The 22,201-nt window shown below is 41.8% G+C and overlaps 1 protein-coding gene across 2 annotated transcripts in view; it reads left to right on the top strand.

The window, feature by feature from the left end:
* The window catches only part of acox1 (acyl-CoA oxidase 1, palmitoyl), a 63,047-nt gene extending 41,105 nt beyond the window's left edge, over positions 1 to 21,942 (top strand). For both annotated transcript variants that reach the window (XM_059948918.1, XM_059948919.1), the window contains 4 exons: positions 12,671 to 12,776; positions 14,128 to 14,271; positions 17,775 to 17,981; positions 21,805 to 21,942. In XM_059948918.1, coding sequence (XP_059804901.1) covers positions 12,671 to 12,776; positions 14,128 to 14,271; positions 17,775 to 17,981; positions 21,805 to 21,855 — 508 coding nt within the window. In that variant the 3' untranslated portion in view covers positions 21,856 to 21,942. The remainder of the gene's footprint in view (positions 1 to 12,670; positions 12,777 to 14,127; positions 14,272 to 17,774; positions 17,982 to 21,804) is intronic.
* The last annotated feature ends 259 nt before the right edge of the window (positions 21,943 to 22,201 follow it).

The raw sequence follows: 22,201 nt of genomic DNA, 5'->3' as shown, positions 1-22,201 counted from the left end.
CCTTATCTCCTTGTGTTGACGGAGGGTGAGAGGTGTGTAAGATGATGAGGGGCATTGATTGTGGGATAGCCAGAAGCTGTTTCCCAGGGCTGAAGTAGCTAATACGAGTGAGCATAGTTTTAAGGTGCTTGGAAATGGATACCAAGGACATGTCAGGGTTAAGTTTTTCACACAGAAAGTGGTGAGTGCATGGAATGCAGTGCTGGAGGTAGTGGTGGAAGCGGATACAATAGGGTCTTTTAAGAGTCTCTTAGATAGGTACCTGGAGCTTAGAAAAACAGGGCTATACGCTAGGAATATTCTAGGCTGTCTCTAAAGTAGGTTACATGGTCGGCACAAGATTTGTGTTCTACAGGTTTCCCCTGCCATCCGAAGGTAGAGCATTCCTGTGAAAGGGTTCGTAAACCAGAATATCATAAAGTGAAGAAGGAATTACCTTTTATTTATATGGGAAAAAATTATGAGTGTTCGCAGACCCAAAAAAAACCTACCAAATCATACCAAATACCATAAAACCTAAAATAGCAGTAACATATAGTAAAAGCAGGAATGATATGATAACTACACAGCCTATATAAAGTAGAAATACTTTTCTGCAATCATTGCGGAACTGTCCACTGTAGCGAAAATCTCACGCAAGCGAAGTGCTCTCGGCAGAAACACTCTCTTCAGTAACCTTTAAGCTAGGAAGCTGCCAAATCATATAAAATAACACATAAAAATACACAGCCTATAAAGTAGAAATAATGTATGTACAGTGTAGTATCACTTACTGGAATCGGGAAGACAGCGAGCACACTGATGATGGTATGTTAGGCTGAGTTGCTGGAGGTTGGGGTGGTGGGAGGTAGAGGAGACTGGGGTGTCATCTCATCGTCGTCTGTTTCCATCAGGGCAGGCGGGTCATCTTCTTCAATGTCTGCCTGCCTCGATGTCGAAGGTCAAGGTTCATTGTCTGCTGTGGCTTATGTGGAAGGCTTGAAAAACGACAGTATGCTTGACTGCTTAGCCTCATGGATTTTTCTATCATACAGTTCTTTGTAAGCACTCAAACCATCCTGCAAGTATGCCCTAAACCAGGGGTCGGCAACGTTTACCACTGAAAGAGCCAATATGGACCCATTTCCCACAGAAAAGAAAACACTGGGAGCCACAAAACCCGTTTGACATTTAAAATGAAATAACACTACACACAACTTTTTTTTTTGACTTTATGATATGTATAAACAAACTATAATGTGTTGCATTTATGAAATTGATGAACTCCTGCAGAGAAAACGAAATTACATTTCTGCATGCAACAAAAACATTTTGAACTCCGAAAAAAAGACGTTGGGTTGAAGGTTACTCCATAGTTAGCCTACCTTGGATCGAAGAATTAAAAGAAAGCGCGCACTGGCGGGTGTCAGCATTGGTGATGTATATTAATAGCGATAAAAAACACGTTGTAGCGGTGTGCTACACGCAGCGCTAAAATAAAGACACTGCAGTCAAAGGTAGCTTTATTCGAACTAAATAGCCTTGCTTTAAAGCCTCCCTCCACCCGTCCCCGTGAGCGTGGATGCTCCAAAAGACACGCACTCACAAACCCCCGTAGGCTATCTCCCTTAGCCGGAACGGTGGCTAATTGTGAGCCGGTTCGGATGTGCCAGGAAATGGGGTCTCCACAAAGTTTTTAGATTGTACAAGATCACCATAATCTTCAAATTTCGAATTACATTTCAAAAACTAACAAACCACGGGGAGCCACATCACAGAGATGAAAGAGCCGCATGCGGCTCCGGAGCCGCGGGTTGCCGACCTCTGCCCTAAACCTACGTACACTTTCAAAATTAAAGTCGTACTTTTCTGCAATCATTGCAGCGTTGTCAATCGCAGCGAAAATCTCACGCAGTGGCTTCACATTCAGCTCTTGGACGACTTCACTTTCGGTCTGTTCACTTTTGTGTTCGGTTTCGATTGTTATCCTTTCCTCGTCCAATTGCATCAGCTCTTCATCTATTGTTGGTCATGGGATGCCAAAACCTCTTCAATTCATCTTTGTCAACTTCCACAAGCCAAACTCATTTTGTCCTTACTTCGTTCACCACGATCAAAACGTTTAATTATGTCTAGTTTTACGCTAAGTGTAACACCCTTTCATGCTCTTTTAGGCTGTTCTGATAGGTTAGAACTCATCTTGCTAATGGATGCGCAAAATTAATCAACATAAAGCACAGATGCTCACAGGCATGTGTTTAAGCAATGGCGGCTAGAATGTAGTTCCGGGGGAGGAGCTTGGCTGCTTGGGACGCTTGCTACCTTTTTCATGTGCTGCCTTTCTTTGTAATGGGGAAAACACCTTCTGTTAGTGAAAACAGGTAACTCATGTAGGTCTTTCGTAACAGTGAGGTGTCGTAAAGCAAATGTTTGAAAAACAGGACACCTATATTATGGTTAAAATGTGCTGACAGGCTATGTGTTGGTGTCCTGGGACTCCTATTGAGATTGTGCTGCAATCACTGTGATCTAGAGCAGAGATGAATGGTGCTGAAGTTTACTGTCTGAGAAGTGGCAAATTGTCAAAAATCATCCCATGTCAAGTCATATAGTTGGTCGTAGATGTATCTCAGTACAAATTTTTAGGGATAAATATTAATGCTGCTATACTTTTGGAATTTTTACATAGCTTTTCCACAGTTAATCATATCTAGCAAGCTGGTGAAAGCTAGGAACAAGTACATAAAGTAAAAACATAAAAAATAAAAGCCAACTCCAAGGAGGAAAGATGCCCTCTAAAAATCAGGGGCTGGACCAAAGGTTCCCAGGCTGGGGTTCACAGACCCATCAGTTACTAGTAGGGATCCATATCATAGAAATGGTTGGGAGCCTCTTGTCTAAATTGTTCTAGTTTGTTACTGTAATTGTATAATTTGTGTTCAGCAGAAAGACTTTATACTTTGTAATAAACATAATAAAAAGTATGTTTTTAATTGAGAATATTAAAAATAAGTAACACAAAACCAAAACTGATGCACCTAAAATACTATAAATAATGTGAATTGCTTACACAGCAGCAATGTGGAGAAGTAGAAGAAAGCCGAAGACCTGTTCACCTATGTCCTTTATTACTTGAGACTCTTAACTTTGGTATACTTCTTGTTTTATTATTTTCACTTGAACCTCAGCCTTAGTGCTTTGAAGTGTTCATGGACCCATGCTTCTGACAATGCCCATGTACAACCTGGGCTATGACTTTGCATTGTTGTCTTGCCATTCAATCTAATACCGATACCCCTGGGCCACCGTTCACAATATCTGCTCCCTTGTAATCATTGTAAACCTCTGTTATATGTATCTATGTTTTGCTTTTTGCCCAAAGAGACTTGTACACAGAGCCTTATCAAAATCTTTTTGGAGTCTGTATGGGTAATCCATCCCTTTTTTCTACCAGGATGACTGCCTCCAAAATAGTCACTGAAAATCACTTAACAATTTTCAGTTTATGCTACCTCTTTGTGATCAAGTCACATTTGTTCTGAGTAAAAGGAGTGTTGTATACATTTTGAGCCACCCCACTATAGGAAGATATTGCTTTGGAGAGGGTGCAGAAAAGGTTTTCCAGGATGCTGCCTGGTTTAAAGGGCATCTGCTATCTCAAGAGGCTGGATAAATTTGGGTTGTTTTCTCTGGAGCAGCAGAAACTGAGGGAAGATCTGATAGAGGTTTGTAAGATTGACAGGCATAGAGAGACAGAGAATATTCATTTCCCAGGGTTGAAGTGTCTAATACACTAAGACCCTGTATAATGCCACCTTGTGTAGTGCTGATTTGTTACAATTCTTTAATGAAATTTAAAATGACAGAAGTTCATTCTAAACAACACTAAAACTTATTGAGCGGCTGCCATTACAGTAAATATTCAATCAGCCAATGAAAATGCTTTACATATGCTCTGAGCCACTCACAGCCGATCATGTATTATTAGTTCATGCTCTGCCTCCCCCACGTGGGAAAATGTTCTTGCTCTCTTGCCAATTTATTCCATTCTCTTCACTCATAATATCTGGAAAATGGCCTGCATCTTTCAGTGAGGGTAGAACGTTGAAGGTGTCTAGGAAAAGCATTAGCATGGATGTGAGAGTGCAAGTGATACAGCGTTTCGAAGCTGGTGAGCATCAGATTGTTGTTGGTGCCTCTTTGAAATTAGAAATATAGAAAACCTACGGCACAATATAGGCCCTTCAGCCTACAAAGCTGTGCCGAACATGTACTTATTTTAGAAATTGCCAAGGGTTACCCATAGCCCTCTATTTTTCTAAGCTCCATGGATCTATGCAGGAGTCTCTTAAAAGACTCTATCATATCCAACTCCACCACTGTCACCAGCAGCCTATTCCACACACTCACCAACCTCTGCATTAAAAAAAACAACACACACAACTACAACAACAATGTACCCCTGACATTTCCTCTGTACCTTAAAACTGTGCCCTCACTTGTTAGGCATTTCAGCCTTGTTGGGGGGGAGGGGAGCCTCTGACTTGCCACACGGTCAATGCCTCTCATAATCTTATACACCTCTACCAGGTTGTCTTTCATCCTCCGTCACTCCAAGGAGAAAACGCCAACTTCACTCAACCTATTCTCATAAGGCATGCTCCCCAATCCAGGCAACATCCTTGTAAATCTTCTCTGCACCCTTCCTATGGTTTCCATGTCCTTCCTATAGTAGGGTGACCAGAACTGAGCACAGTACTGCAAGTGGGGTCTGACCAGGGTCCTGTAAAGCTGTAATGTTACACCTCGGCTCTTAAACTCAAGAGCTGAGAGATAATGTTACAGCTTTATAGGACCCAGTTGAAGACATAGTCAACCTGCGCAATAGCCTTGATTGTCCTATGGACTTGAACCCCAAGGTCCTTCTGATTCTCCACACTGCCAAGAGTCTTACCATTAATACTATATTCTGCCATCATATTTGACCTACCAAAATGTAGTACCTCACACTTATCCAGGTTGAACTCCATCTCCCACTTTTCAGCCCAGTTTTGCATCCTATCAATGTCACTGTAACCTCTGACAGCCCTCCACACTATCCACAACACCTCCAACCTTTGTATCATCAGCAAATTTACTAACCCGCCCCTCCACTTCCTCATCCAGTTCATTTATAAAAATCACGAAGAGAATGAGTCCCAGAACAAATCCCTGAGGCACACCACTGATCACTGACCTCCGTGCAGAATATGACCCGTCTGCAACCACTCTTTGTCTTCTGTGGGCAAGCCAATTCTGGGTCCACAATGCAATGTCCCCTTGGATCCCATGTCTCCTTACTTTCTCAATAAGCATTGCATGGGGTATCTTATCAAATGCCTTGCTGAAATCCATATACACTACATCTACTGCTCTACCTTCATCAATGTTTTTAGTCACATCCTCAACAAATTCAGTTAGGCTTGTAAGGCACGACCTGCCTTTGAGAAAGCTGTGCTGATTATTCTTAATCATATTATGCCTCTCCAAATGTTCATAAATCTGCCTCTCAGGATCTTCTCCATCAACTTGCCAACCACCGAAATAAGACTCGCTGGTCTATAGTTTCCTGGACTTATATCCCTTCTTGAATAAGGGAACAACATCTGCAACCCTCCAATCCTCCAGAACCTTCCCCATCCCCATTGATGATGCAAAGATCATCGCCAGAGGATCAACAATCTCCTCCCTCACCTTCCACAGTAGCTTGGAGTACATCTCATACAGTCCCAGTGACTTATTCATCTTGATGCTTTCCAAAAGCTCCATCACATCCTCTTTCTTAATGTCTATATGCTCAAGCTTTTCAGTCTGCTGTAAGTCATCCCTACAATCACCAAGGTCTTTTTCCGTAGTGAATATTGAAGCAAAGTATTTCATTAAATATCTCTGCTATCTCCTCTGGTTCCATACACACTATTCCATTGTCACACTTGATTGGTCCTATTCTCTCACGTCTTATCCTCTTGCTCTTCACATGCTTGTAGAATGCCTTGGGGTTTTCCTTAATCCTGCTCGCCAAGGCTTTCTCATGGCCCCTTTTGGTTCTCCTCATTTTGTTCTTGCGCTCCTTCCTGCTAGCCTTATAATTTTCTAGATCTGTATCGTTACCTGGTTTTTTTTTGAACGGTTCGTAAGTTCTTCTTAACTAGATTTTCAACAACCTTTGTACACCACAGTTCCTGTACCCTACCATCCTTTTCCTATCTCATTGGAACGTACCTATGCAGAGCACCACACAAATATCCCCTGCAAGTTTGCCACATTCCTACTGTACATTTCCATGAGAACATCTGTTCCCAATTTATGCTTCCAAGTTCCTGCCTGATAGCCTCATATTTCCCCTTACTCCAATTAAACGCATTCCTAACTTGTCTGTTCCTATCCCTTTCCAATGCTATAGCAAAGGAGATAGAATTGTGTTCATTATCTCCAAAATGCTCTCCCACTGAGAGACCTGACACCTGACCAGGTTCATTTCCCAATACCAAGATCAAGTACAGCCTCTCTTTTTATAGGCTTTTGTACATATATTATGTCAGGAAACTTTCCTGAACATACCTGACAAACTCCACCCCATCTAAATGCCTTGCTCTAGGAGGATGCCAATCAATATTTAGGAAATTAAAATCTCCCACCATGACAACCCTGTTATTATACACCTTTCCAGAATCTGTCTCCCTATCTGCTTCTCAATGTCCCCGTTACTTTGGGTTGTCTATTAAAAACACCCAGTAGAGTTACTGACCTCTTCCTGTTCCTAACTTCCACCCACAGAGACTCAGTAGACAATTCCTCCATCACTTCCTCCTTTTCTACAGCTGTGACACTATCTCTGATCAGTAGTGCCATGCCCCCACCTCTTTTGCTTCCCTCCCTGTCTTTTCTGAAACATCTAAAGCCTGGCACTCGAAGTAACCATTCCTGCCCTTGAGCCAACCAAGTCTCTGTAATGACCACAACATCATAGCTCCAAGTACTGAAGCATGCTCTAAGCTCATCCGCTTTGTTTATGATGCTTCTTGCATTAAAATCTCAAACCATCAGTCTGAACGCATCCCTTCTCTTTAACCTGCTTATCCTCCCTCTCACACTGTCTACAAGCTTTCTCTATTTGTGAGCCAACCACCCCTTCCTCTGTCTCTTCAGTTCGATTCCCACCCTGAATGTGGCTACATTGACGATCAGAATAATTAGATAAAAATGCAGACAAGATGAAAGCTTCTGCAATGATGAACTCAAAATTATCATCAACGAAGTTGACTTGTTCAAGAAGCCACTTGCTTGAAAAGATGAAAAATAGACTAAATATGTGTATGGATGACCAAACACAACAAAACATGCCCCTTAGCCAGCTGATAATAATTGAAAAGGCAAGAAGCATCTTCAATCTTATTCAAGAAGATGATATGTCGGTAACATTCACAGCCAGCAGAGGTTTGTTTGATAGATTTAAGCACAGAAACTTCCATAGCATACGTATCTCTGGCGAAGCAGCTAGTGCAGACAGCAAGAGCCTTAATAACGAAGAGCTTCAAGAATTTGTAGAGCAGTCCATCCTGGTGGAGAATCTCACCTGGTCCCTTAACACCAGCTCCATTGCAAAGAACACCCAACAGTGTCTCTACTTTCTGCGAAGGCTGAGGATGTGACTAAGCACATTAATGAAGGAGAGCCGTAGATGTAGTGAATATGGATTTTAGCAAGGCATTTGATAAGGTATCCCATGCAAGGCTTACTGACAAAGTAAGGAGTATGGGATCAAAGGGGACATTGCCTTGTGGATCCAGAACTGGCTTGCCCACTGAGGGCAAAGTGTGGTTGTAGACGAATCATATTCTGCTTGGAGGCCAGTGACCCAGTGGTATGCATTAAGGATCTGTTCTGGGACCTTTACTCTTTATGATTTTTATAAATGACCTGGATGAGGAAGTGGAGGGATGGGTTAGTAAATTTGCTGATGACACAAAGGTTGGGGGTGTTGTGGATAGTGTGGAGGGCTGTCAGAGGTTACAGTGGGACATTGATAGGATGCAAAACTGGCCTGAGAAGAGGCAGATGGAGTTCAACCCAGATAAGTGTGAGGTGCTTCATTTTGGTAGGTCAAATATGATGGCAGAATGTAGTATTAATGGTAAGACTCTTGGCAGTGTGGAGGATCAGAGTGTTCTTGGGGTCCGAGTCCATAGCTGCTACATAGGTTGAATCTATGGTTAAGAAATCATACAGTGCATTGGGCTTCATCAATTGTAGGATTGAGTTCAAGAGCTGAGAGGTAATGTTGCAGGTATATTGGACCCTGGTCAGACCTCACTGGGAGTACTGTGCTCAATTCTGGTTGCCTCACTATAGGAAGGACGTGGAAACCATAGAAATGGTGCAGAGGAAACTTACAAGGATGTTGCCTGGATTGGAGAGCATGCCTTATGAGAATAGGTTGAGTGAACTCAGCTTTTTCTGCTTGGAGCGATGGAGGATGAGAGGTGACTTGATAGAAGTGTACAAGATAATGAGAGGCATTAATCCTGTGGATAGTCGGAGGCTTTTCTTCCCAGGGCTGAAATGGCTAGCATGAGAGGGCATGGTTTTAAGGTGCTTGGAAGTGGGTACAGAGGAGATGTCGGGGTAAGTTTTTTACGCAGAGTGGTGAGTGCATGATGTAGGCTGCCAATGACGGTGGTGGAGGCAGATACAATAAGGGCTTTTAAGAAACTCTTGGACAGGTACATGGAGTTCAGAAAAATAGAGGGCTATGGGTAACCATAGGTAATTTCTAAGGTAAGGAGTGGGCTGAAGGACCTGTATTGTGCTATAGGTTTTCTATGTTTCTAGCTATTAGGGCCTTTCAGTGAAAGGACTGTATTTGAATTAGAAACTAATCATTCTATGTGTTAAGAATGAAAGTTACTAACAAGGAGACACTTGCATATCCCAATGTAGGAAGATAGTTACTGAGACTGTGGTGAAGTACGAATTCACAGATATGCAAAAGAAATTAACAGATGAGACCAGAGTAAGTTTCTACAATGGGTAGAAATTATGGGATTTAACTGAGAACTTCAAATTGGAGCATTTGGGTGGCTGGAAGGAAATATCTTTTGGCAGACAACACTGTTGCTTGGTTTTCCAGCATCTGCAGATTTTCAATCTCTGTTGGCAATGCTAGTTGAGGAGGATGCTGCTTGAATGACTTCATAGAAGATGCCAATTGCAGAATTTGGGTTAAGTTTTCATCCAGTGCCAGATGGGATATTGGTTTGGAATATTGGAAGGCCAAGGTGATCACTGTAGGTGCAGTGTTACTAGTGTGTTCATCTGTCCTATTACTGTTAGGATTAGGGGTCAAATGATCTGGGAAAGGTATAGTACCCACAGTGGGGACTGAAAACAGTTTTTCAGTCTTTGGAGAAAATTGTGGTTTATGCCACAGGAGAGAGCAGTCCCTGGTAGGAGAACGTGGGGCTTTTGTTTAATTTGACATCTGAGGGATGACGCCTCAGATAGTGCAAATCTCCCCCAGAACTGTGGTGGAGCATCCATGTGGAGTTCCATGGAGTGAGATGAGCAAGCAATTACATGAAGGGAATGGGTAAAGTGAGGGAGCGCAGGCTATAATCAGCCACATGGAGATTGCTGTTTACAGAAAGCAGTGCCAAGAAGCGCCATAGTTACCGAGTTACAAGCAGGACACAGCAATTCATTTAATAAGATCATGATCAATCTGTTTGTAACCTCAACTCCATATTTTCATCCCACTTTGCTTATCAAGAGGCTGAATCTGCAGACTGAATGGCAGTGCTGTCAATGGTATATGATGCACTCCATGCTGATGAAGTCAGCAGCAATGCTCAGGCTGGAGAAGATGAATATTGTTAGATCACGTTGCTCTAAGTGCACTGGGTTAAATAACCATTTCCATGGAACTGCCTTTTCATTGGTTTGTAACTATTGCTTCTATCCCCACTCTGAATAAGTGGCATCACCGGTAGTTAGGGCCCTAAAGAGAGCTTTTACCACATAACCCTTCATAATTTCAGGCACTGAGTACAGGAGTTGCCATGTTATGTTGAATTTGTGCAAGATGTTGGTGGGGCTGAATTTTGAGTATTATGTGCTGTTCTGGTCATTTATGCTATGTGGAGTTATGTGCAGCTATGAGGAGTACTTCACCATGTCTTCAACCTGAGGTTGAGTCTTCAGAGGGTTCCTGTGCTGTGGAAGACATCCTGCCTAGTTCCTGTACCGAAGACGCCGCACCCCAGTGGCTTCAATGACTACGGACTGGTGGCATTGACCTTCCACATCATGAAGACCCTGGGGAGACTTGTTCTAGAGCAGCTCCGGCCTATGGTTAGGCTACACTTAGACCCCCTCCAGTTTGCCTACCAGCCCTGACTAGGAGTTGAGGATGCCATCGTCTACCTGCTGAACCGTGTCTGGAACTGTGAACCTGGACAAGCCAGCGAGCACTGTGACAGTCATATTTTTTGACTTCTCCAGTGCGTTCAACACCATCCGCCCTGCTCTGCTGGGTGAGAAGCTGGCAGTGATGCAGGTGGATGCTTCCCTGGTGTCATGGGTTATTGATTACCTGACTGGCAGACCACAGTACGTGCGCTTGCAACACTGTGTGTCAGACAGAGTGGTCAGCAGCACTGGGGCTCCACAGGGGACTATCCTGTCTCCCTTTCTCTTCACCTCGGACTTCAACTACAACACAGAGTCTTGCCATCTTTAGAAGTTTTCTGATGACTCTGCCATAGTTGGATGCATCAGCAGGGGAGATGCTGATTACAGGGCTACGGTGGGAAACTTTGTAACATGGTGCGAGCAGAATCATCTGCAGCTTAATGTGAAAAAGTCTAAGGAGCTGGTATTGGATCTGAGGAGGGCTGAGGCACCAGTGACCCTTGTTTCCATCCAAGGGGTCAGTGTGGACATGGTGGAGGATTACAAATACCTGGGGATACAAATTGACAATAAACTGGACTGGTTAAAGAACACTGAGGCTGTCTACAAGAAGGTTCAGAGCCATCTCTATTTCCTGGGGAGACTGAGGCCCTTTAACATCTGCCGGACGATGCTGAGGATGTTCTACGAGGCTGTGGTGGCCAGTGCTATCATGTTTGCTGTTGTGTGCTGGGGCAGCAGGCTGAGGGTAGCAGACACCAACAGAATCAACAAACTCATTCGTAAGGCCAGTGATGTTGTGGTGGTGGAACTGGACTCTGACGGTGGTGTCTGAAAAGAGGATGCTGTCCAAGTTGCATGCCATCTTGGACAATGTCTCCCATCCACTCCATAATGTACTGGTTAGGCACAGGAGTACATTCAGCCGAGACGTAACACTGAGCATCATGGGAAGTCATTCCTGCCTGTGGCCATCAAACTTTACAACTCCTCCCTAGGAGTGTCAGACACCCTGAGTCAATAGACTGGTCCTGGACTTATTTCCACTTGGCATGATTAATTTATTATTATTTAATTATTTATGGTTTTATATTGCTATATTTCTTCACTATTCTTGGTTGGTGCGGCTGTAACGAAACCCAATTTCCCTCGGGATCAATAAAGTATGACTGGCTGTCTGTACCTATATGAATGATGCAAATAAGCTTGAAAGGGTCCAGAGAAAATGTACAGGGATGTTGCCAGGACTTGAGGACCTGAATTATAGGGAAAGGTTGAATATGTTAGGACTTCATTTCCTGGAGTACAGGAGAATGAGATGAAGTCTTATAGAGGTATACAAAATTATGGGGTGAATATATGCAGGCTTTTCCCTTCAGGTTTGGTGAGATCATAGTGTACAAATTACATTTATTATCGAAGTATGTATACTATATACAACCTTGAGATTTGTCTCTTTACAGGCAGCTGCAAAACAAAGAAACTCGATAGAACCCATTTAAAAAAATAGAATGTCAAACAACCAATGTAAAGGAGAAAAACAAATTGTGCAAACAATCAAAAATAAGCAAATAACATTCTGAACTGAAGTTCCAAAAGAAAGTCCAGATTAGGGTGAAAAGTAAAATATTTGAGAGGAAACTTCACTGAGGGTGGTGCAGGTGTGGAACAAGTTGCCAGCAGAAATGGTAACTGCAAGTTCAATTATAACTTTTAAGATGTGTTTTTTTTTTAAATGCCATGGACCCCTAGCGTTAACCGAGGATCTGTGGGACCTCCGGTTAGGAACTCCTGATTTAAGAGAAGTGTTGGGTGGGTGGATGAATAAGGTTTGGAAGAATGTGTTCTAGGTGCAGGTAGAAGATCATGTTGGCAGGGTTTGCATGGGCTGTTTCTGTGCTTTAGTGCTCCATGACTGTGTCAGGGTTCTTTATAACTGGTTATAGACACGTGAGCTTTGAAACCCAGCTCTGCCACCCCATCCCCTCAACAGACAACTCTGCGCTGATTATTCATAACTCTGTTCTGTACATCAGACATAAATGACCTGAACAATTCTTTGTTTTGAGAGTTACTTAATGTGAATCTTTGTTTTCCTGCCTGGTGGAGAAAAATTAGATTGGTACAAGGACAGACACCTCTCACTAACTCCAGCATATAGAGGGAGAGCCTGAGAGATGTTACTAACCCTCCTCATTGCTAGCTTAAGTAACCTTTTCTCTGTCCTCTCATGCACATGCAGTCTAGTTGAGGGAGCTGCACATAATTACCATGTAGAGCTGGGACGCAGAAACAGCAAGGAGGAAGCCTGGAACAACACTGCCATCGATCTGGTCAGAGCATCAGAGGTGAGCTTTGCTAGTTAAGGTACACTCTTATGGGAGATCAATTGGTTTTTTCTCTTTCCTTACAAAGTCATCTACCACACATTTTGTTCCTTTCTGTCTTGTTTTAGGTGATAATTTCCCCCGGTATTGTCCTTCTATGGTGGCTGGATCTTTGCTGTCTTGGTTGTGTTGTGTGATGGTATACCAATGCATAATAAACTCTAGTAAACTCCTGGTTTGACGCCTAGTGCAGGAAGCATTTACAAAGTACAGCAACAGTGGTATGCTTGCTCTCTGAAGCTGAAGATTATGCTAGAGTAACAAAATATCTGCTAAAGGAACTCAAATGACAGCTGTGGGAGGAAAAGAATTATGGGTTGAAACTCTGCATTAGAATTTTATGGGTTAAAGCCCTGCATCAGTCAGTGCGAAGCATGGAGGGACAAGGTATTGAGTGGCAATAGCTCACTTGGAAGAACTTGGGCCAATTGTGTTTGTATATGATACTGAGCTAATCATGTACTGTATGTATTGGACATCTAAGGGATAGAGAAGAATACATAGAGCTATTAAATATGGCAGAGGGATGGTCAGTCTATCATGGCTCAACTGATTCAGGTAGAGGTGCTGGGTTTGAAATCCAATCCAGTGGTTTGATCATTGTCCAGTGCGGACCTGGGGAGTCCTTCTCAGACTTGGGTATTGCCTTTCAGATAAGAAGTTAAGCCAGTGCTCCTCTTTTATTCTCTTAGGTGGAGGTAAAAGATCTGGGGAGTAAACCCCAACATCTTGTCTGACATTTATCCTTCACTGAGTATTAATAAAGTAGATTATCTGGCCATTACCATATTAGGGAGAGCTTCCTCTTTTTGCTGACAGCTGTGTTTACTTTATTAAACTGACCACACCTTAGAAGTGTTTTGTAAACATTAAAGCAAGTTGGTGTTTCCTGAAAGGGATATGGAGAGTGCTGTATCACAGTCATACAGCAGGGAAATTGGCATGGACATTTTCCCCAAATGGGTGGTACTGTTGCAGTAAGAAGCCTGGCCTATCCACCATGTGACTATTCATGTGACATCATGTGATTAGTTGATTTTGCAGGCTTGTCCATCTATCAATTAATGTTGACCTGCTAATCCTGTGCGTGTGAACGTGCTCATTGTTCTTGGGTGACTACAAGTCAAGCAAACCTACTCAGCCGATAAACGTTCAGTTCCAACCTCCAGGTTGTAACAAAGCCCAATGCCTGTTTTGTTCCCCTCTCACTTCTTTCTGTAAGGAGGTTTCATCTGAACATGCTGTTTGGTTGTGCTCTGATTCCGTATGTCAGCTGAACATGCTGTTGTGTTCTATTTCTTATCTCCTTTAGGCTCATTGTCACTACGTGGTAGTGAAGCTGTTTGCAGCCAAGCTGTCTGAGATCACAGACGTCTCAATCCATGATGTTCTCTGTACGCTTTTCCAGTTGTATGCCCTGTATGGAATCAGCAAGAATTCGGGAGACTTTTTACATGTAAGTGGGTTAAGTTACAGCCACAGGAGTGTAGGCACAGAGACCTGACAGAAGTATCTAGAGTTGAAACTCCATATTTGTGGTGTATGGGTCTTTGAATGGAGTCACTAAGACCTCACACTATCTGATGCTTGTATGTTCAGCGACTGCTGGCTTTTTATAAAACTCCTTAACCCCACATGAGATGAACAGTGTGTATGTCAGGGATTTCAGGATTTGCTTTTTGAACATAGAGATATTGTAAAACAGGAAGCATCTGTGATTTTAAAATTGAGACTGGAGCAGCAGAGTAGCACACCAGGTGCTACTTCACACCCTGATCCTGACCTCCAGCATTGTCTATAAAGTCAAAGGTACGTTTAATATCAGAGAAGTGTATACAATATACATCCTGAAATGCTTTTTCTTCACACCCATCCACGAAAAACAGACGAGTGCCCCAAAGAATGAATGACAGTTAAATGTTAGAACCCCAAAGTCTCCCCCAGGTCTCTTCCCTCCTGCGCATAAGGGGCAGCAAAGAAAAGATTCCCCCCCCCCCCCCCACCGAGCACTTAAGTGTGCAGCAAAGCAACAGCGAAGACACAGATTTGTAGTACCCTAAAAACTATTCGTTCTCCCGGTATTCGACATACCACAGGCTCTCTCCCTAGTAATCTCAGGATTACTACCTGTGCCACGCAACAGTGAGAGTAGGAATGGAATGAGGTGGAGGATAAATGCGAGGCTAAGGGATTGGAGCAAGGGGCAGGGATTCAAGTTTCTGGATCATTGGGACCTCTTTTGGGGCAGGTGTGACCTGTACAAAAAAGATGGATTGCACTTGAATCCTAGGGGGACCAATATCCTGGCGGGGAGATTTACTAAGGCTTCTGGGGAAACTTTAAACTAGAATGGTTGGGGGATGGGAATCACTTTAAAGAGACTAGGACAGAGGAGGTTAGCTTATAAATAGAGAAAGCTTGCAGACAGTGTGTGAGGGAGGATAGGCAGGCGATAGAAAAGGGGAGTGCTCAGACTGAAGATGCAGGGGAGAAGAAAGAAAAAGAAGATAGTAAAGTTGTTTGCACCGTTAGGGATAAACAGAGTAAGAGCTGGAGAATTTCTTAAATGCATTTATTTTAATGCTAGGAGCATTGTAAGAAAAGTGGCTGAGCTCAGAGCATGGATTGATACCTGGAAATATGATCTTGTAGCTATTAGTGAAACACGGTTGCAGGAGGGGTGTGATTGGCAACTAATTATTTCTGGATTTTGTTGCTTCAGGTGTGGTGGAATAAGAGGGGGAGGTGTTGCATTGCTTGTCAGAGAAAATATAGCTGTGTTTTGGCAGGATAGATTAGAGGGCTTGTCTAGGGAGGCTATTTGGGTGGAATTGAGGAATGGGAAAAGTGTACTAACACTTATAGGGAATGAGATAGGTCAGGTGACGGAGGTATGTGTTGGGGAGCACTTCGGGTCCTGTGATCACAATGCCATAAGTTTCAATATAATTATGGAGAAGGATAGGTCTGGACCCAGGGTTGAGATTTTTGATTGGAGAAAGGCTAACTTCGAGGAGATGCGAAAGGATTTAGGAGGAGTGGATTGGGACAATCTGTTTTATGGGAAGGATGTAATAGAGAAATGGAGGTCATTTAAAGGAGAAATTTTGAGGGTACAGAATCTTTATGTTCCCGTTAGGTTGAAAGGAAAGGTTAAAAGTTTGAGAGAGCCATGGATTTCAAGGGATATTGGGAAAAGTGATTCGGAAAAAGAGAGATATCTACAATAAATATAGGCAGCATGGAGTAAATGAGGTGCTCGAGGAATATGAAGAATGTAAAAAGAATCTTAAGAAAAGCTAAAAGAAGATTTGAGGTTGCTTTGGCAAGCAAGGTGAAAATAAATCCAAAGGGTTTCTATAGTTATATTAATAACAGAAGGATAGTGAAGGATAAAATTAGACCCTTGAAGAATCAGAGTGTGCAGCTATGTGTGGAGCCGAAAGAGATGGGGGAGATTTTGAACAATTTCTTTTCTTTGGTATTCACTAAGGAGAAGGATATTGAATTGTGTAAGGTAAGGGAAACAAGTAGGGTAGTTATTGGAAACTATGATGATTAAAGAAGAGGAAGTACTGGCGCTTTTAAAGAATATAAAAGTGGATAAGTCTCTTGGTCCTGACAGAAAGTTCCTTAGGAACTTGAGGGAAGTTAGTGTAGAAATAGGGGCTCTGACAGAAATATTTCAAATGTTGTTAGAGATGGGGACGGTGCCGGAGGATTGGCGTATTACTCATGTGATTCCATTGTTTAAAAAGGGTTCTAAGAGTAAACCTAGCAATTATAGGCCTGTAAGTTTGACCTCAGTGGTGGGTAAATTAATGGAAAGTATTCTTAGAAATGGTATATATAATTATCTGGATAGACAGGGTCTGATTGGGAACAGTCAACATGGTTTTGTGCATGGAAGGTCATGTTTGACAAATCTTATTGAATTTTTTGAAGAGGTTACTGGGTTATTATAGGAAAGATGTCAACAAAATAGAGAACAGAGAAGATTTACTAGAATGTTACCTGGGTTTCAGCACCTAAATTACAAGGAAAGGCTGAACAAGTTAGGTTTTTATTCTTTGGAACATAGAGGGTTGAGGGGGAACTTGATAGAGGTATTTAAAATTATGAGGGGGATAGATAGAGTTGATGTGGATAGGCTTTTTCCATTGAGAGTAGGGGAGATTCAAACAGGAGGACATGAGTTGAGAGTTAGGGGGCAAAAGTTTAAGGGTAACTCGAGGGGGAACTTCTTTACTCAGAGAGTGGTAGCTGTGTGGAACGAGCTTCCAGTAGAAGTGGTAGAGGCAGGTTCGGTATTGTCACTTAAAGTAAAATTGGATAGGTATATGGACAGGAAAGGAATGGAGGGTTATGGGCTGAGTGCGGGTCAGTGGGACTAGGTGAGTAAGCTCTCGGCACAGACTAGAAGGGCCAAGATGGCCTGGTTCCGTGCTGTAATTGTTATATGGTTATATAGTAAGGGAGAAAGAGATGTCTGTTTCACAGCGAGAGGGGAGATGCAGCAAACAACTTGTTGGTTTACAATGTTAAAAGTCTATTGCATTGCTTTTCCTGAATGTTTGCAATCCCCCTGCCATGGCTACTTGGGTTTCAGTCAGCTGTCCCCGTTTCCTCCCACAGTTCAAAAGTTACTTGGCTACTGCAGGTTGCCCTAGTATGTTAGCTGATCGGAAGTATCTGCAGTGGAAATGGAGGATCTGCTTACGGGGAAATTTAATGTGGCATTGTGATTGCTGAGTTTTTCTCAGAGCTGGCATTGACTTTGATGGGCCAGATGTCTGTGAGAATTTGTGGTCCATAGTCCTAGAGCATGGGTTTGGAATGTACTGTATGCCCTTTGGATTCCTCGGGGGATTGTATTGTGATGTGTGCCTTGTGCAGTCCTAGAGCATGAGATATGATGTGGATCTGTGCAGTCTATTTCAACATAATTGTCCTCTGCAGGCTGGGATCTTTAACGACCAGGAGATTTGCCAGGTGCAGCGACGTGTGAAGGAGCTGCTTGCTGCAATCCGACCCAATGCTGTGGCTCTTGTGGATGCCTTCGATTACCCCGACGCCATTCTTTCATCAGTGCTTGGCCGCTACGATGGCAACGTTTATGAGCACATGTTCGAATGGGCAAAATGTTCACCTCTGAATAAAACTGAGGTAAAAAAAATGTTAGCTTTTGTTGGCCAGGGAGTATTTAAGTAGGAAACTGCAGATGTTGGAATCTGCAGGAAAGGAAGTGACCAGCTCAGCAGGTTGAGCAGCATTTGGTCAGTTGATGCTTCATGTCAACACTGTCAGCAGGACCGAGAGTGAAGAGGGAAAATTAAAGCAAACAGTTGGGAATTCCCTGATCTCTGGTGCATGAGGATTTACAGTCCTAATCACATTAAGGATGTATTAATACTGGGTGAAGTATAGGGGAGATCTCCAAGGCTTTGCTAGACTGGGAGAACGTTTGCTATGAGAAGAGTGGTTGTCTGTGCTTATCTTTTTTTTCAAGCAGAGCTGGTTAAAATGTATAAATGCAAACATTTGGATTAAATGAAGATAAATTACAGCTGGATTTACTGTATTTGGTGGTAGAGTTGTAGAGGATAGTCAAGGAAGGTTGGCTATATGAAAGTCTGTAAATGGTGGATGCTCTCAATATCTTTTATAAACTTCTTTCAAGAAAAAATAAATCTGCTTGGATAACGTTTGATGTGTTGTCAGCTCTAGCTCCATTGCCCAAGAGCAGAAACCTGTGACTGGAATGATAGATGTATTTTTTGTCAACAGTTTCAACTGACTGGATGGATTCCTTATCTGCCTAAGATTCTGCATGGTAGAGCAGGGGTTGACTTTGGGACTTGGATTGAATGAGTTTGGACTGACTGAGCAAAGTCCCTGCTGAGTTTTGTGCAAAATGAGTTTGACCAGTCTCAGTCCAATCATTCATCTCTACTGTTAGTATGCTACAGAAGGTTGTTTTTCCACTCCATTAGGGTTTAGTACTGTGAATGTGACAAGCAAACATGTCACTGCAAACACTTGCACCATTTGTCCCCATCAGTTTCAGTGTTGGCTGACCCCACTTATTCCTGTTTAAAATTTGTTTTCTTCAGGACAATAGTTGATGATGGAATCAGGTTTATTGTCACTGACATATGTTGAGAAATTTGTTCTTTTGTGACAACCCAGTACAGCACAAGATATTTTTTTAAAAACTACTACAATCTGTGCAAAAGAACAGCAAGGGAGTGTTCCTGGATTCATTGCCTATTCAGAAATCTGATGATGGAGGGGAAGAAGCTGAGTTTGGAATAGTGAGTGTGTTTTTCAGGCTTTTGTACCTCCTCCCTGATGTAGTAACGAGAAGAGAGCCTGAGCTGGATGTTGAGGCTGCTTAATGATGGACATATTCCTGCTTGCCTTTGTATAAAGTTTGGTCTTGTGAATATTCAAGTCTGCCTTTTCATTACCTTCCAGAGGAAACTATTTGACTGAATCAGCCTATTTGGTGGTATGGTAGTGTAGCAGTTAGCATAACGCCTTACAGCAAGAGCTGTAAGATCAAGGCTTAATTCATGCTGCTGTCTGTAAGGAGCTTGTACACTCTCCCCTGGACTGCATGGGTTTCCTCCAGGTGCTGCAATTTCCTCCCACAGTCCAAAGACATGCAAGTTAGGGGCAGTAAGTTTTGGGCATATCTTGGCACTGGAAGCAGGGTGATGCTTGCTGGCTGCCCCAAGCTCATCTGTTGACACAAACAGTGCATGTCACCATGTATTTCCATGCTTTGATATACATATAACATGCAAAAACTAATGTTATTTAACCTACCTTTACTCTGCTTATTATCATCTCTATAAATACAGTGCAAGTTGTAACTCCGCTCAATCAGCTCTGTGGACCTTCGTGTTTTCTTTCTTTTCTTTTTTTCTTTTTCCAATATTTTTATAGAATTTCATATACACAAATAAGTTCATAAGGGTACTTATTATAAATCAAAATAAGATAGCACAAAATGCACTATATATAAATCACAGTGATACAATCACAGTATCCCATGTTGATGATCTATCAAATAAAATAAATTGATGAAATACATTAGTATGGTTAATTATATTATTTAAAAAAATCTATACCCCCTATCAAGACAAAGCTTGTTGGAGAAAGAAAAACAAGAGAAAAAGAAAAGAGTTCTTTATCATACAGTATTTTATATTAATAGCCCAGATCTATATTATAATAGCAAATCAAAGATTTTTAAAGTAGTTCAGAAAGGGTCCCCATGACGTTTGAAAATCTTAATTAGAATCAAAAATCGAACAACGAATCTTCTCTAGATTTAAACATGACATAACCATTGAGCATGTGTGGGGTGGGGGGGGGGGGGGAACAATCTCCTTCCATTTAAGCAAGATCACCCTCCTAGCCATAAGAGAAATAAAAGCCAGTACCTGTAAATGAGAAGGCTCCAAAATTGTAATTCTTTCCTCAACAATACTAAATAAGGCAGTTAAAGGATTCAGCTTAAAACTAACTTTAAAAAGTACAGAAAAAGTTTGGAATACATCTTTACAATATTGTTCAAGGCTTGAACATGACCAAAACATGAATTAATGAAGCTTCGCCATTATTACATCTGTCACAGTAAGGAGACATATCTGCAATATAGCGAGAGAGCTTGTCTTTAGACATATGAGTCCTATGTACTACTATAAATTATAGTAGGGAATGATGAACAAATAATGATGAAGAATTAACCATTTTGAAAATAACCCTGCAGGTGTCATCAGATAATGAAGTCTGTTAGTCCTTTTCCCAATCTTTTAAAATTTTATCTAAAGGAGCCATTCTCAATCCTGATAACAGACCATAAATATAAGATATTGAGAATTTTTCAAAAGGTTTCAAATTAAAAATGACATCTATTATGTTCTTATCTGGACTAGTAGGAAATATATGTAATTTAGATCTTAAAAAATCTCTAATCTATAGATATTGAAAAAAGTGGGTATTAGGTTATATTTCACTGAGAGCTGCTCAAAAGAAGAGATTCCCTCCAACAAACAGATCCTGAAATCGTTTAATGCCTAATCTATCCATTCTCTAAAAAAACAGATTTATTCTCTTTAATTCGCTTTTCATGTTCATTTAAAGTTTGTTGAATAGCGTCCAACTTGACATTAAGATGGTGAAATTCCTCAGAGTTCTGTTCTTTGCTTTTTAAGGAAATCTCCAGTAGATTCCAAAGTAGTTAGTCTTTTTCTTTTCCAGCTGCTTTTATCTTTCTCAGAGACATATTAGAGCAATATTAAGATTTATAATAAGGTCTCAAAAAATTGGTAGGAAATAAAGAGATAAGTAAGGTAGGAGCAATTTTAAAAAGATGTTACCCCATCGACTGTCAGCAAGGTTCGGCATGTTTTCAATCTATTTTGCAGAACTAATTAATTCTAAGATCTAACTCGGGTTTAAACTTAACTAGGATCTATACTAGTCTTTGGCTAATTAACTGATCAGTGTAATTTTTGTGATGCCAAATGGCAGCTACTTTGGGTTAGAAGTGGTTGTGGGAACCCTTATGTAACCTGGGGAATGTCTAAACTGTGAAGAGATCTCTTGGCTGGACGAGATCAGGGGTAATTTTCGGTGGTCCAGTGTCAGTCAGAACTCAGTGGTACTGGTCTAAAGAGTTTCAACCTGTATTTTCAGTTCCACTCACACCCAAACTGAAGAGGTTCAGTGCAATTTGACATTTTCTACTTTGTAGCTGCTTTAAACCTGAAATTTCTGAAGCTGGCTGCAGGAATGATTATCCGATGTTAGTTTGAACCACTGATAAAAGTCAATACATTGTGTTATTAATAACTGTTGATCATTATCAGTGAGAATGGATCAAGCCAGAAGGAATTCACTCCTAAGAGGCAGTTGGACAGGTTCTGCAGATTATTTGGCTAACAGAAACTGAATATGGTTTGTTTCTTGTTCTCAGGTTCATGAATCATTCTACAAATATCTGAAGCCCCTGCAATCCAAACTCTGAGAGTCTGCTGATGGTTCTTTGCACAAGAAGTTGGACACAGCCGTAGATCAAACTCTAAATCTTTAATTTCAGTCCTTACAGCTGCTGACCCATTAGAATTGCAGTCCTATCAGCTACAGTCTCTGGAATGAGTAATTCAAGTCCCCTCCCTCATCCTGTGCTTTGGTACCATTGTGCAATCAGACTTCCTGCCCACTTCACATCCACTGCCTTACTGATTAGTGTTGTAAGTGGAGTTTAAAGTATGCCCACAGTGAAACAGCAGAGTTTCAGTTCCTCATTCATACAGTGCACTAAGTACTCTCTTCCTCAAAGGTTAAAATTAACACTGGCAGGTACTGAGGAC

Source organism: Hypanus sabinus, chromosome 23 (assembly GCF_030144855.1).
Source record: "Hypanus sabinus isolate sHypSab1 chromosome 23, sHypSab1.hap1, whole genome shotgun sequence".
Lineage (NCBI taxonomy): Eukaryota > Metazoa > Chordata > Chondrichthyes > Myliobatiformes > Dasyatidae > Hypanus > Hypanus sabinus.
This window is presented reverse-complemented; position numbering and strand designations above follow the sequence as displayed.